General features: G+C 49.9%; 1 protein-coding gene across 2 annotated transcripts in view; it reads left to right on the forward strand.

The window, feature by feature from the left end:
* TTC7A (tetratricopeptide repeat domain 7A) overlaps positions 1-16,684 on the forward strand; it is a 1,654,710-nt gene that overhangs the window by 1,447,088 nt on the left and 190,938 nt on the right. Inside the window, exon 19 of one of the 2 annotated variants that reach the window (XM_069234029.1) lies at positions 1,026-1,314. The exons of the other annotated variant lie outside the window; for it this stretch is intronic. Coding sequence (XP_069090130.1) covers positions 1,026-1,087 — 62 coding nt within the window. The 3' untranslated portion in view covers positions 1,088-1,314. Of the gene's footprint in view, positions 1-1,025; positions 1,315-16,684 lie in introns of those variants that run through there. 2 annotated transcript variants of the gene reach the window in all.

Genomic DNA, 16,684 nt, shown 5'->3' on the forward strand with positions numbered 1-16,684 from the left:
TACTTTGGTTCAGCAGGCCTAACTGGGTCCGTGTATTTGGTCTGTGCTCCATTGGGGTTGGCCTGAATGATTGACTTTGTCCCAGTCTGGCACGACCAGACATCCCCAGTTGCTGCTTCTTGATTCAAAATGCTATTTTACAGTTTATTCTTTAAACATTCATAACTTAAGTTCTATTTATTGGACTTTAAGTTCTCTATTTTTCTAACCAGAATGGTATTCGTTTTAGCTGGTGTTTTCAGTGTTTTGCTGTTTGAAGTGTTGCACTAATATTTTACACATTGCCTTCAATTAAAGCCTGACTGCTTAGTGCCAAGCTACCGGAAGGTGACCACATGTTAATTTGGGCTTTGCTTGTGCCCTGCTGATTGACCAGAGCTCACATCCCAGTCAACTAACACCCCAATTTCTCAAAAAGTATAATTACATTTTGGTAGTGAACAGCTTATAGTAAAACTCTTGCCTTAACCATCTTCATATGCTCACACCGTTTTACATTTTTGGTAAAATGTAGTCCTAGATATTTATAGGAATTTACTATTTTGTCTTGCTTACACCCAGTGATCATTGAACATTTGGTACTTTGTTTACCAAAAACTAAAAAACTAAGGGCCTGATTACAACTTTGGAGGAGGGTGTTAATCCGTCCCAAATGTGACGGATATACCACCCGCCGTATTACGAGTCCATTATATCCTATGGAACTCGTTATACGGTGGGTAGGATATCCGTCACATTTGGGACGGATTAACACCCTCCTCCAAAGTTGTAATCAGGCCCTAAATTCTTTGTTTTTTCTAAATTTAACAATTCCTTCCAATATTTGGACAAAGCATCAGGTTTCATATGAAGATGTATTCCCCTATAATCTAAAAGTATCAAATAATATGCACAGAGGAGGCTGGAACCCATTTTAAGTTAAAAGGATTAAGTTGTTTTAGCAGAGTGGGTAAATCTGATACATATAAAATAAAAAAGAATGGCACCAGCCTTTGTTTAGGCATCTAATATTTTTTTTTTTTTAGGAAGTCTTCCTGAACGATCTAATTTACCTGTGCCCTGTTGGATGTGGGAATCGCTGTATTGAAGAAAGACGACCTCTAGGCATATTCCACGCTCTCATTTTCTGCCACAAACCACCTGTTTTGACATTTTCAAAGGCCATGCTGAAATCAATAAAGCAAAAACACAGCCTCTGACACAGTTTGAGAGATTTCTTAACAACTGCCCTTAAGGCAAAGCAATGATCGATGTTTGAGTGGCCTTCCTAGAACCTGACCTGTTAAACAAGAAGAAGATTGTTACCTAAAACACATGCTTCTAGGCGAGTCAATAAAATTTTAGAAAAAACTTTCTCTGACACACTGTGATTTGGAATATGTAATTTGTTAGTAAGCTTCCATTGCCTTTTTTTAATGTGTTTTACCACAGAGCCTCTCCACAAGTCTGCTAGAAAGCCACTTTTAACTATCCGTTGTAACAAGTGCATGTAAATATTTGCCTACCATTCACTATTTCACTTCATGACAAATGATGGGGTTCTATTCCCGCAGAAAGCCTGGTTAAGAGAGAACAGCAGTGTAAATGGCTGTGTAGCCATCAGTAGTCTGGAAATCAAATGAGCGATGGGTCATTTAGCTGGGGGATTATTAACATTAATTTCAACCAAAATAATAAAGGAGGTATTAAAGTTGTCACAGACTCAACTGGAACACTTATGTCTATTGTGGGGGACCTGCAGCTCTGCTTAGTTTCAGAACTGCAATTGTAGTTTGGATTTATTTAAGGAAAACCAATTAATTAGCCAGTCATCATTAAAATAGGACTTATTGGTGATGTGTATTACTGGTGAGCTGTATACAATGCTAAATAAATAGTATAATCTGCAGTTGTGCAAGGTAAAACCCTAGGATATCAATTAGCAATTTTATTTACTAGCTTCCAAACTTTCTTTTGGTCTCTGAATTGTATTACCTAGCTCATTTCACCCCAACGATTACTGAAAAATCTATTGTTTTCTCTTTGATGTTTTGTTTGTGTTCATTTTTTAGGACAGTCACTATACTCTTATTAGTAATAGGTGAGCCCTTAGAAGTATTTTGTGTTGGTAATAATAGGTGAGCCTTGTCTCTATTTTTTGTGTGTTTTCTATCAATTACATTATAGTTTTTGACATGCTAAGTCGTACCACTGCTGCCAGAGTGTCTCAGTTTCTAGGATGAGCACTAGCAAAGGCTATTGTATAGTAATTTATATATAGGGTAAAACATTGTCAAGGAGAGAGGTTTTTCGGGTAATTTTATCCTCATGCAGCCCAGGATCTGTGTTTGGTAAGTTAGAAGCTTGAAAAGATGAGAGCTCTTGAAGATGTACAGAAAACAGCCATGTGGTGAGTCTTCCTGGAAAATGTATTGCAAGCCAAAGAACATTCACTGGTGCAGGCCCATCTCTAAAACTCATTTTTTTTGCTCAATTACTCATTGATCACTCCCCTTGTAGTCCAGTACATTGAGGGCCTCATAACGAGTTTGGCAGTCTTTAGACCACTCAGACTCACGGTGGCAGTCAGCCTGCCGCTGTCCAGGTGGTCCGACTGCCAAATTACGAACCTGGAGATCTTACTACGAGGGGACCACCACCACTGCCAGGAACATGGCTCCCTGCTGGGTAGTGTCGGTCGGAGTCGTGGTCAGCCATGGTCACACTGAGTTCAGCGCCGCCGTGCTGATCACAAATCCAGTTTCTGCCAGCCTTTTCATGGCGGGGACCCGCTATGAAAAGGCTGGTAGAAAGCCAGTGCTGAGGCCCACAGGAGGACCCCAGCACTGCCCACGACTGTGTGTATTCTGAATCTGATGGTAGTATCCTTTGTAACACAGCATAGGCCTCTGCTCCATGAGGAGCTGAGGCCAATGCCACTGCACTGTTTCCAATAGGTTGACCGGTGGAAACCTCAAATTTATGAGTTTTCCACCAGTCAGCCCAGTGGAGACCTTGTAATTTGCCTGGTGGGGCGGGGGACCGTCAGCTCCACGGTGGTCTCCTCTCTACGGGGCTGGCAGGCTGATGGTTAGCTCACCAACCTCGTAATGAGTCTCTTAGGGGGTCATTCCAACCCTGGCGGTCGGTGTTAAAGCGGCGGCCAACCCGCCAACAGGCAGGCGGTAAAAAAAATGGAATTCTGACCCTGGCGGGAACCGCCAACAGAGACCGCCACTTTAACACTCCGACCGCCACGGCGGGACAAACAAACAGCGCGGCAGTCACCGCCAACAGACAGGCGGGAGCCAATGTACCGCCCACCCTATCACAACCCACCAATCCGCCACCTTTTCCGGGGCGGTAGCCCCGCCGATTAAAACACGGCGGAAACAGACATTACGAACGGAAAACGCTCACCTCTACACACTCCATGAGGAATCTGGACAGCATGGAACCCGAACTACACATCCTACCAGCTATTGGGTTCCTGCTCCTCTACCAGGAGCACGAACGCCGGCACAGAAGACACCGGTGAGTACTGCACCTACGACACAGGGGAGGGGGGAGGCAAAAAATTACGGGCACACACATACGCGACACACCCACCCTCACCCTCACCCACAACTACATACACATCAATGCAGAGCAACAACTCAGAGTGGCACCCCTCAAACCCCCCGGAAGAATGCAAAGACAAAATAAAATGTTCATGAATCTTGAAGTATATTGAACGGCTAAGTTAAAAAACATATCCAACATCCATAACTATATATACAAATGTAAATTGTCCTGTGCAAAGTGGGTATCAGCCATTGTTCCTGGGCCAATGGGCCTAAACACATGGGCAAAGCCCACACACGATACCCGAATCCATTGGAGAGTACACTGCAGGGGCATCAGATAGCAAAACTACAGGCACCTCAGGGGGAAGGGAAGGGGGGGCACCTCAGCCAGATGAGTCCACGATGCCAGATCCACGAGGGGCCTCCATGCCCACTGTTCAATCCTGGGGAGTGCAAAGCCACAGTCTCACAAGTCTCTACAGTGGGTGGATTGCCCACTGTGCCATCTTGGGGAGTGCAAAGCCACAGTCTCACAAGTCTCTACAGTGGGTGGATTGCCCACTGTGCCATCCTGGGGAGTGCAAAGCCACAGTCAATCAAGTGGATTACAGACTCCACTGGTTCTGGAGGAGGCATGGTGCCCAGAGTGCTTCGTGCAGCCCTGGCCGACACAGATCCGGCCCTGCCCCTTCTGCCAATGGGCCAGCGGTGCATGAGACTGCGGTGCCCTGTCCAGAGGTGCTTGACTTGAAGGGCCCAGCGGAGCGGTGCTTGACTTGAAGGGCCCAGCGGAGCGGTGCAGAGATGGCGGTGCCCAGCGGAGCTGTGCTTGACTTGAAGGGCCCAGCGGAGCGGTGCTTGACTTGAAGGGCCCAGCGGAGCGGTGCTTGACTTGAAGGGCCCAGCGGAGCGGTGGAGAGACGGCGGGGCCCAGCGGAGCGGTGCTTGACTTGAAGGGCCCAGCGGAGCGGTGCTTGACTTGAAGGGCCCAGCGGAGCGGTGCAGAGACGGCGGTGCCCAGCGGAGCGGTGCTTGACTTGAAGGGCCCAGCGGAGCAGTGCTTGACTTGAAGGGCCCAGCGGAGCGGTGCAGAGACGGCGGTGCCCAACGGGGCGGTGCTTGATTTGAAGGGCCCAGCGGAGCGGTGCTTGACTTGAAGGGCCCAGCGGAGCGGTGCTTGACTTGAAGGGCCCAGCGGAGCGGTGCAGAGACGGCGGTGCCCAGCGGAGCGGTGCTTGACTTGAAGGGCCCAGTGGAGCGGTGCTTGACTTGAAGGGCCCAGCGGAGCGGTGCAGAGACGGCGGGGCCCAGCGGAGCGGTGCTTGACTTGAAGGGCCCAGCGGAGCGGTGCTTGACTTGAAGGGCCCAGCGGAGCGGTGCTTGACTTGAAGGGCCCTGTTCAGCGGTTCTTGAGACGGCGGTGCCCTGTTCAGCGGTGCTTGACTTGAAGGGCCCTGTTCAGCGGTTCTTGAGACGGCGGTGCCCTGTTCAGCGGTGCTTTACTTGAAGGGCCCTGTTCAGCGGTTCTTGAGACGGCGGTGCCCTGTTCAGCGGTGCTTGACTTGAAGGGCCCTGTTCAGCGGTGCTTGACTTGAAGGGCCCTGTTCAGCGGTGCTTGACATGTGTCTCCAGGGCACCAGATCCGGCCATGACATGGATCTCACTCGCCACCCGACATGTGGCTGCCGTGGCCTTCGTGCACATCCGTCTTCTCGCTTGCGGGGCCCTCCTGTGCTGCCGTCCCGGGCCTGTGGGTGTCCTCCTTCACCCCTGGAATGGGGCTGGTGGGGCCCTCCTGGGCAGCTCGCCTGCTGCCGGACTTGTCGGGCGTGCTGCCCTTGCCACCCTTCCCTGCTCCTCTGTGGCCCTTTCCTCCCTTTGTCGGTGTGCCAGATGGCACCCCACTTCCTGACGGGGCCAGGGTAGTGCCCTTGGAGCCTGCTGTCTCTGGCCTCTCGCGCCGGGCACTGGCTTTTTTGGCTTTCTTTCCAGAGGGTGGGCTGGCTGTATCTTTACTGCTAGCCGAAGTAGCTGGCCTTGAAGGTGTTGGACTCCAAAATCCTTGGACTATTGTCCTTGTAGGTCCAGGTTTTGTGGTAGCTGAGGTGCTGGTTGGAGTCTTATGAGATGGAGGGGGTGGGTCAGGTGATGGAAAGAGGTTACTTTTGGACAGGAAAAACTTTTTAGGAGCAGTGGGAAGGGTAGGTGTAGTGGGTATGGGAGTGGAGGAAGAGGATGTGGTTGTAGGTGAGTCAAGTCTGGTGTCTTTGGGTGCAGGTGCTTGTGCTGGAGGCTGTCGTGAGGTGGATGGCTGTTGGGTGGGTGGCTGCCTGCGTTTGTGTGGTTTGGAAGAGGGGGTGACAGACACACTGGGAGAGGACACAGGGGACGTGTAAATGGTAGTGGGGGTGGTGACTGCACGTGTGCGGAGTGTTCTGGTGGGTGTGCTGGTGATGGACGTAGTGGCTGATGATGTTGTGCATGCAAGTGTGAGTGGAGACGTCACAAGGAGGGAGGAGGGAGACGAGGAGGAGGGGGACACAGAGGAGGCCGTGGCTGTTGGCATGTCTGCATGTGGCTGTTGCTTGGGTGAATGCTTGTGTGATGTGTGGTGCTTATGTCTGGATGAGCTTCCCTTGGGTGTTGAGGTGTGTGCAGGCTGGTCTGTAGGTGTGTCTGGGATAGGCAGAGGTACAGGGGAGTGGGACTGGGTTGAGGAAGTTGGAGGAGGGAGGCAGGAGACAGGGACAATGGCTGCCATCAGTGCTGAGGCCAGAGCGTTGAACGATCGCTGATGGGCAGCCTGACCCGAATGAATGCCCTCCAGGTATGCATTACTCCGGTGCTCCTCCCTTTCTACACCCTGGATGGCATTCAAAAGGGTAGACTGCCCAACAATGAGCGTCCGCAGGAGGTCAATGACCTCCTCACTGAGGGCAGCAGGGGTAACTGGGCAGGGCCTGAGGTGCCTGGGGCGAAGGAGATGCCCACCTTCCTGGGTGAGCGGGCACGGGCGAAGGCTGAGGGGCTGCTGGGAGGGCGGAGCTGGTGCGCTGGGTGGCGGCTGTACCTGTTGTTGCGGTAAGCACGGATGTTGCCGCCACCACAAGGGAGCTCCCTTCCGAGGACGTGTCTGTGTCGCTGGTGTCACCACGTGTCCCCGCTGTGGAGCTCCCCTCGCCCTCCGTCTCACTGGTGAACTCCGAGTCGGTTGCATGGCCCTCCATGGCCATGTGAGATGCAGCTCCCTCGTGCTCCGATGCCACTTCTCCTCCGCCTGATGATGCTAATGCACACATGAACAGGAAGACCACCAAAAAAAGGGGGGGGGAGAAATAAAGACATGTTGAGTGCATGCATTGGCGATACAGTTGGCGGAGAGGACAGACACAGAAGCCCCCTGCACTACGCCGCGCACTTGGGGTACACTACTCAATCCGTGGGACATGGCCTACAAGCCTATGGACGACAAATCCACACATAGGTGACACAGGGCCATGATTAGCTGTACTAGGCAACCTACAGAGGTGGGGGGTGGGGGCACAGGGCTATGCCTAACGGAGGGGCCTAGCCTATGGAAACCGCCCTGGCCTAGGGTTAGCCACAGCCCTCCTCCCCCACCCAGACACCTCCACTGCGCGCAAAGTCAGCAGAATGTATTTGTACTCACCCTCTTGTGTCTGCTGTGATGTCCTCACGCGCCCATCCAAATCGGGGTAGGCCACCGCCAGGATCCGGGACATCAGGGGGGTCAATTGACGAGTGCCATCCCTCCTACGTTGGGAGGCCATCCCCAGCAGAGCCTCCGCGGTCTTCCTGCTCCCGCGGCGGATGTCCTCCCACCTCTTGCGGCAGTGGGTGCTCCGTCTGTTGTGGACCCCCAGGGTCCGGACGTCCTTGGCGATGGCACGCCAAATGTCGATTTTCTGATGGGCGCTGACCTATGTGACATGTACAGGGGGAGAAAAATAAACAATCATTTTCTGCATGCTCGATGTGAGTGGCCCCCCATCCCCACCCTTGCCATGTGGCACATGCTCTCATCTGTCGTTTGATGCATGCCTCATTCGCTCCCCTCCCCACCATCGTTCATTCACCCCACTCAACCCAGGCATTGGCCACAAAGCATGGTCCCAGTGTACTTACCTGTTGGTCTGGAGGACCGTAGAGTAGCGCATACTGGGGTAGGACCCCATCCACGAGTTTCTCCAAATCTTCAGAAGTGAAGGCAGGGGCCCTTTCCCCAGTCGCAGCAGCCATTGTCTCTTCCAGACCGAGGTCACAGCAGCACTTGCAGTATAGGTCCTCTCCTGTGGATGATCAGGTATCGAGTGATTACGCAGTTAGAAAATGGCGGTCACGCCCGCACATCGTCATTGGCTCCTGAGACCCATAGGGTTCAATGTTAACCAATGCGGCTTTGCGCCGCGGTCTTCGACCGCCTCCCGCCACGGTGTGCCACGCCAGCGCATTGACCTCACATCCCACTGTCGCACTTCACAGGTCAGGCAGCCGCCATTTCAAGGGCCCACATGGCTTAAAATCTACTGCGTCACACATACCTAGGCCTTGCATCAACACTCATACAAGCCATTCAATGCATTAAGAATCGTGTACTTTGCAAGCTGTGGGAACGTACCTGTGGGTTGATTGACTCTGTGCTCCATGTTGTCCATCCTAGGCACCGTCCGCTGGGACTTGCGAGGAGATGGAGGAATCTTCCCGTGTACAGACCGCTGGTGGACCTGTCGACAATGGAAGAAAGACATGTCATACTGACATACAGGCTTGACAGAGCCACTATACAGGAACTGTGTGCCCAACTGGAGCCAGACCTGATGTCACCCATCCGCCAACCCACAGGGATTCCCCCTCTAGTGCAGGTTCTGTCAGTACTCCATTTCTTGGCAAGTGGGTCATTCCAAACTACAGTGGCCATTTCATCAGGGATGTCACAGCCTATGTTTTCCAAGGTGTTGTCCAGAGTGTTGTCTGCCCTGTTGAAATACATGCGGAGCTACATTGTTTTCCCTGAGGTGGGCGATTTGGCTACGGTGAAGGGTGATTTCTATGCGCTTGGACATATTCCCAACATCATTGGTGCAATTGATGGGACACATGTTGCTTTGGTCCCCCCCAGCACGAGTGAACAGGTGTACAGGAACAGAAAAAGTTATCATTCCATGAATGTCCAGGTGGTCTGTTTGGCTGACCAGTACATCTCCCATGTAAATGACAAGTTCCCTGGGTCAGTGCATGACGCGTACATCATGCGAAATAGCAGCATCCCTTACCTGATGGAACTACTTCAGAGACACCGTGGAACTACTTCAGAGACACCGTGTGTGGCTAATTGGTGACTCTGGTTACCCTAACCTGTCATGGCTACTGACCCCAGTGAGGAATCCCAGGACAAGGGCATAGGAACGGTACAATGAGGCCCATGGGCGGACTAGGAGGGTGATCGAGCGGACCTTCGGCCTCCTGAAGGCCAGGTTTAGGTGCCTCCATATGACAGGTGGATCCCTAATGTACTCACCAAAGAAGGTGTGCCATATCACCGTGGCCTGCTGTATGCTTCACAACCTGGCTTTGCGCCGCCAGGTGCCTTTCCTGCAGGAGGATGGTCCAGATGGTGGTGTTGTGGCAGCTGTGGAGCCTGCAGAGAGTGAAGAGGAGGAAGACGAAGAGGACGACACAGACAACAGGGACAGAGTAATACAGCAGTATATTCAATAACATACAGGTAAGAATCAACACTGGAATTTACATTTACTTAAAGTCTCCTGCCTCTCTACTGTCTGAGTTTCCACCCAGTGTATGTTCACTGAGTTGTGTCTTTCCCTTCCAATTTCAGAGATGTGGGCCCCACTCCGTGACCTCTGCTTTGTTTCCCCATGGACTACAGCTGTGTGACAGTGGTATGTTGTCATCACAATGTAACTGGACATTTTGGCACGGTTCTGTGTAATACATTTGTTCAAAAATACAGGCAGACTCCAGATTATTTTTGTGCAATAAGTGTGTTTATTAAAGTGTAAAATTTAGGGAAATGGTTGCAATTCGGTGATGGGTGATGGTGGAGGAATGTCCATGGCAGAGTCCAGATTTTCAGTCTCACAGGTGCATTGTCCATATGCCTGTGGAAGGTGGAGCAGGGGCAGTTTAAGGTTGGACAGGGCGACAATGTGGGACAGTGGGACGACAATCAGGGGGTATCCTTTCCTGGCGGGGGTCTTGGCATCCTACTCTGTCTTCTTCCTAGATCTCAGGCACCGCTTGCGGGGTGGTTCTCCTTCTGCAGGGGGTGGGGTTCTGGTGGCCTGTTCTTGTGTCGGGGCCTCCTGTCCACTAGCGCCGGCGGAGGTGGTAGCCTGTTCTTGGTCCATGCTAGTGACAGGGGCCCTTTGTGGTGCCACATGGTCCCGCAATGTGCTGACAATCTGATTGAGAGCCAGTACGATGGTGCCCATTGCGGAACTGATGCTTCTGAGGTCTTTCCTGAACCCCATAAACTGTTCCTCCTGCAGTACCTGGAGCTCCTGGAACCTGGCCAGGACCGTCGCCATCGTCTCCTGGGAGCGGTGGTATGCTCCCATGATGGAGGAGAGGGCCTCGTGGAGAGTGGGTTCCCTTGGCCTGTCCCCCCCCTGTCGCACAGCAGCCCTCCCAGTTCCCCTGTTTCTCTGGGCCTCTGTCCCCTGGACCGTGTGCCCACTACCACTGCCCCCAGGTCCCTGTTGTTGTTGGGGTGGTGGGTTAACCTGGGTGCCCTGTAGTGGTGGACACACCGCTGATTGACGTGTCCTGGAGACAGAGGCATGGGCCCGCTGGGTGGGTGCTGTGCTGGTGTTCCCAGAGGGGGGTAGGTCTGCTGTGGCCTGTGGCTGTCTGAGGGGAACCGACTGTCCCGAGGTCCCCGATGGGCCGGGCTGGTCATCTGGGTCCAGGGAGACAGAGCTGCTGTCATCACCGTGGGCCTCTTCTGGGGGTGGAATGGACATTTCTGGACCCTCCTGGGCGGTGTCGTGGCGTTCGGGTCCTGCAGGGGTATAAGAGTATGGTTATTGCTTCTGTGTGTGCCATAGCGTGCAATGGGTGGGTGCCCGTGTACCCCAGTGCTGGCATTCCCTTGTGGGGGCTGTTGTGACGGTGGTTTGGGGTGGGGGGGTATGTGCAGTGGGCATGCTTAGGTGATGGGTGTCCATGGTTTGTGGTCGCATGCAGGGCTTGGTGTTGGGATGGGTGGGTTGTGATGGTGAGACATTAGCAAGGAGGATGTGTGATGGGGGTGGGGGGGAGGGCGGGGGTATGATTTGGCATGCCGGTGGGTGGGGGGGGGATGAAGTAGTTCAGATTCGACTTACCAGAGTCCATTCCTCCACCTACTCCTGCGAGGCCCTCAGGATGCAGGATCGCCAAGACCTGTTCCTCCCATGTTGTAAATTCTGGGGGTTGAGGTGGGGGTCCGCCGCCAGTCCGCTGCACCGCGATGTTGTGCCTTGATACCATGGAACGCACCTTCCCCCGTAGGTCGTTCCACCGCTTCCTGATGTCGTCCCGATTTCGTGGATGCTGTCCCACAGCGTTGACCCTGTCCACTATTCTTTGCCATAGATCCATCTTCCTGGCAATGGTGGTGTGCTGCACCTGTGCCCCGAAGAACTGGGGCTCCACCCGAACTATTTCCTCCACCATGACCCTGAGTTCAGCGTCTGAAAACCTGGGGTGTCTTTGGGGTGCCATAGGGTGGTGTGGATGAGGTGTGGGGTGGCGTTTGTGGTGATGAGTGGGGTGCGTGTGGTGGTGTTTTGTGCGTGGATGTTGTGTGGGTGATGGTGTTGTGTGCCTCTGTGTGGTGGGATTGTCTATTCTGTGCTCTCTCTCTGGCCTTCGTCAATAATTTTGGGTCATAGGGGTTTGTGGGTGATGTGGGTGTGTGTTTTATATTGTGTTGGGTGTGTGGGAGTGGTGTTAGTATGTGTATCAGGTGTGTGTGTTTCAAAATGACCAATGTGGCAGTGTTTTGGAGCTGTGTGTGTATTTTGACCGCGGCGGTGTGTACCGCCAATGGAATACCGCGGTTGAAAGACCGCCGCGTGGATTTGTGGGTCGGAATGGAATGGGCGTATTTCTGTTGGCGTGACTGTGGAGGTTTGGTCATCGCCAGTTTTTCGCTGCCCGTTGGTGTGGCGGAATTTTGTGGATGTCGGGTTTTTGGCGGTTTGCCTGTTGCGGGTCAGAATGACCGTGGCGGTTTCCCGCGGCGGTGTTATGGCGGTCTTCTGACCGGCGGTAAGCGCCTTTTACCGCCGAGGTCAGAATGACCATCATAGTCTTTAAAAAGACCAGCATGCCATATAAACACAAATGTGTAATGAACCCGGCAATGATAATTGTCAAAGGGAAAAGTTTGTGCTGCATGAGTATCATTAGGAAAATTTCCATGCAAACAAATTAAACCATTTTTGGTCAGCCATTCCCCACAATGACGGATTCTTTTTTCCTAATACCTACCGGTTAGTCTGCCAATGGGACACTACACTGTTCCAGTCGATTTTGAAGTAGGTCGACTGTACAAGGTGGGAACAATCTTGCATTAAGTTCTCTTGCCATAACCAGGTTAGATCTAGAAAATTTACTCAGTATGTTGTTTAATGCATATTTAACATCTTCCGTCCTCTTTCCTAATCTCAACAGTTCCTCTTTATGTATGTATTTATCAAGAGACACATTTTTGATTCATTGTCAATTTACGTCTACCTCTATGCAAGACATTAGAGTTCCAGTTGAGTCATGACACTTTTATTACCCGGTTAACTTTTTTGGTTGAAATTAATGTTTAAAATCCCCCAGATAAATGACCACACCTTCGTTTGATTCCCGGACGGTTGATGGCTACACAGTGATTTTAATTGATGTTCTCTTGTAACCCGGTTTCCTGCAGGAATTCAATATAAAGTTAATTTAATATGAGGTTCATATAACCTTCTCTTTTAATTGTGTCGTAACCATGAATGTTCCAGCTTTGAATTTTTAGGTTACAAGGTTACTCTGTATTCTATAAATCATTTCCTCAAGATCATCCTGGTATATTGTCAACAGGGCAGAGAGGTTATTTGATTTATGACTAGGAGATGATCTTGCACGATTAAAATTTAACTTTTTTGATTTAACAATCATAAGATTTTCATTTATTGAAAGATTGTTATTGTAATAAGATAGAGACCGTTTTGGGGAATGGTTTTACTTGTAGTATAAAATTAGACTAACTCAATCTTGTCTATGTTCAAGCCTGCATGATGGCTTAGGGTCTGATTTACCTTAGAGTCTTTCATCTGGCTATTGCATGGAGTCTTTATAAGCTGTGCATTTAGTATTTGAGAAGAAAGTAGATATAAAATGCATTTTCTTAATTCTCTCCTCCCCTAACCTGTCTGAAAACCTACATCAACAAGATTACATAAGGATATTAATGAGGGTGGTAATTTGTTTAAAAAGAGAGAACTATTTTTTATCTATTTAGTGGGTGTCATTTCTCAGCTTGTTTCCCTTTGTTATTTATGTCTCGGAACAAAAGTTGATCTGTTGTTTTCAGAAACAATTAAGTATTAGGAGCAATATTTGAATTCTTATTTTTTTCAATAGATAAGGCAAATTTACTTTTATCTAGATACACAGGAATTCAATTAGTACATTTATAAACTGTACTTACCTAAATTTGACCTTTTTAAGGTAAGCATATTCAGCAGGAGCATAACATTTCTGAAAAGTGTGCAGCTCTGAGGGGCAGCTTAATGTTGATAGTAACATGCTTTACATAGGAACATTCAACCGCCTCTTAGATATCTGTGCAGGTGTTATCTTCTTAGTTTTTCTTTGCGACTGCTTTTTAGATTTACTCAACAAATACTGCCTATGATCCCAGGCAAGAGATAGATTAATGCTTAAAGGAAAGTTTCAAACAGCCATAGTACTGATATCTCTTTTTTTATTAGCATTGGAGAACAAGAAATATACTCAGTACTAGCTGTACATTTAGGACTAGCCAACAGCCTTTGAGCCAAATTGCCTGCAACATTATCTTCCAAATATATATGTTAACCGAAAATGCATTAACCTTCACTTAAAGGCACTTATTATTGTTGGCAAACAAATATTAAATTTATGTATTTCTGAAGAAATTTCCTTTGGGTTTGTTTCCCCATACAGGGAGTGCAGAATTATTAGGCAAATGAGTATTTTGACCACATCATCCTCTTTATGCATGTTGTCTTACTCCAAGCTGTATAGGCTCGAAAGCCTACTACCAATTAAGCATATTAGGTGATGTGCATCTCTGTAATGAGAAGGGGTGTGGTCTAATGACATCAAAACCCTATATCAGGTGTGCATAATTATTAGGCAACTTCCTTTCCTTTGGCAAAATGGGTCAAAAGAAGGACTTGACAGGCTCAGAAAAGTCAAAAATAGTAAGATATCTTGCAGAGGGATGCAGCACTCTTAAAATTGCAAAGCTTCTGAAGCGTGATCATCGAACAATCAAGCGTTTCATTCAAAATAGTCAACAGGGTCGCAAGAAGCGTGTGGAAAAACCAAGGCGCAAAATAACTGCCCATGAACTGAGAAAAGTCAAGCGTGCAGCTGCCACAATGCCACTTGCCACCAGTTTGGCCATATTTCAGAGCTGCAACATCACTGGAGTGCCCAAAAGCACAAGGTGTGCAATACTCAGAGACATGGCCAAGGTAAGAAAGGCTGAAAGACGACCACCACTGAACAAGACACACAAGCTGAAACGTCAAGACTGGGCCAAGAAATATCTCAAGACTGATTTTTCTAAGGTTTTATGGACTGATGAAATGAGAGTGAGTCTTGATGGGCCAGATGGATGGGCCCGTGGCTGGATTGGTAAAGGGCAGAGAGCTCCAGTCCGACTCAGACGCCAGCAAGGTGGAGGTGGAGTACTGGTTTGGGCTGGTATCATCAAAGATGAGCTTGTGGGGCCTTTTCGGGTTGAGGATGGAGTCAAGCTCAACTCCCAGTCCTACTGCCAGTTCCTGGAAGACACCTTCTTCAAGCAGTGGTACAGGAAGAAGTCTGCATCCTTCAAGAAAAACATGATTTTCATGCAGGACAATGCTCCATCACACGCGTCCAAGTACTCCACAGCGTGGCTGGCAAGAAAGGGTATAAAAGAAGGAACTCTAATGACATGGCCTCCTTGTTCACCTGATCTGAACCCCATTGAGAACCTGTGGTCCATCATCAAATGTGAGATTTACAAGGAGGGAAAACAGTACACCTCTCTGAACAGTGTCTGGGAGGCTGTGGTTGCTGCTGCACGCAATGTTGATGGTGAACAGATCAAAACACTGACAGAATCCATGGATGGCAGGCTTTTGAGTGTCCTTGCAAAGAAAGGTGGCTATATTGGTCACTGATTTGTTTTTGTTTTGTTTTTGAATGTCAGAAATGTATATTTGTGAATGTTGAGATGTTATATTGGTTTCACTGGTAATAATAAATAATTTGTAGGAAGTTGGCTCTGTATGTGCTATTTCAAAGTAAGGAATAGCATGCACAGAGTCCAAGGGTTCCCCTTAGAGGTAAAATAGTGGTAAAAAGAGATAATACTAATGCTCTATTTTGTGGTAGTGTGGTCGAGCAGTAGGCTTATCCAAGGAGTAGTGTTAAGCATTTGTTGTACATACACATAGACAATAAATGAGGTACACACACTCAGAGACAAATCCAGCCAATAGGATTTGTTATAGAAAAATATCTTTTCTTAGTTTATTTTAAGAACCACAGGTTCAAATTTAACATGTAATATCTTGTTTGAAAGGTATTGCAGGTAAGTACATTAGGAACTTTGAATCATTTCAATTGCATGTATACTTTTCAAGTTAGTCACAAATAGCTACTTTAAAAGTGGACACTGCAATTTTCACAGTTCCTGGGGGAGGTAAGTTTTTGTTAGTTTTACCAGGTAAGTAAGACACTTACAGGGTTCAGTTCTTGGTCCAAGGTAGCCCACCGTTGGGGGTTCAGAGCAACCCCAAAGTTACCACACCAGCAGCTCAGGGCCGGTCAGGTGCAGAGTTCAAAGTGGTGCCCAAAACGCATAGGCTAGAATGGAGAGAAGGGGGTGCCCCGGTTCCGGTCTGCTTGCAGGTAAGTACCCGCGTCTTCGGAGGGCAGACCAGGGGGGTTTTGTAGGGCACCGGGGGGGGACACAAGCCCACACAGAAATTTCACCCTCAGCGGCGCGGGGGCTGCCGGGTGCAGTGTTAGAACAAGCGTCGGGTTCGCAATGTAAGTCAATGAGAGATCACGGGATCTCTTCAGCGCTGCAGGCAGGCAAGGGGGGCTTCCTCGGGGAAACCTCCACTTGGGCAAGGGAGAGGGACTCCTGGGGGTCACTTCTGCAGTGAAAGTCCGGTCCTTCAGGTCCTGGGGGCTGCGGGTGCAGGATCTTTTCCAGGCGTCGGGACTTAGGTTTCAGAGAGTCGCGGTCAGGGGAAGCCTCGGGATTCCCTCTGCAGGCGGCGCTGTGGAGGCTCAGGGGGGACAGGTTTTGGTACTCACAGTCGTAGAGTAGTCCGGGGGTCCTCCCTGAGGTGTTGGTTCTCCACCAGCCGAGTCGGGGTCGCCGGGTGCAGTGTTGCAAGTCTCACGCTTCTTGCGGGGAGATTGCAGGGTTCTTTAAAGCTGCTTCTTTGGATAAAGTTGCAGTCTTTTTGGAGCAGGTCCGCTGTCCTCGGGAGTTTCTTGTCGTCGTCGAAGCAGGGCAGTCCTCAGAGGATTCAGAGGTCGCTGGTCCCTTTGGAAGGCGTCGCTGGAGCAGAGTTCTTTGGAAGGCAGGAGACAGGCCGGTGAGTTTCTGGAGCCAAGGCAGTTGTTGTCTTCTGGTCTTCCTCTGCAGGGGTTTTCAGCTAGGCAGTCCTTCTTCTTGTTGTTGCAGGAATCTAATTTTCTAGGGTTCAGGGTAGCCCTTAAATACTACATTTAAGGGCGTGTTTAGGTCTGGGGGGTTAGTAGCCAATGGCTACTAGCCCTGAGGGTGGGTACACCCTCTTTGTGCCTCCTCCCAAGGGGAGGGGGTCACAATCCTAACCCTATTGGGGGAATCCTCC

The sequence above is a fragment of the Pleurodeles waltl genome, chromosome 5, assembly GCF_031143425.1.
Source record: "Pleurodeles waltl isolate 20211129_DDA chromosome 5, aPleWal1.hap1.20221129, whole genome shotgun sequence".
In the NCBI taxonomy this organism is placed as follows: domain Eukaryota; kingdom Metazoa; phylum Chordata; class Amphibia; order Caudata; family Salamandridae; genus Pleurodeles; species Pleurodeles waltl.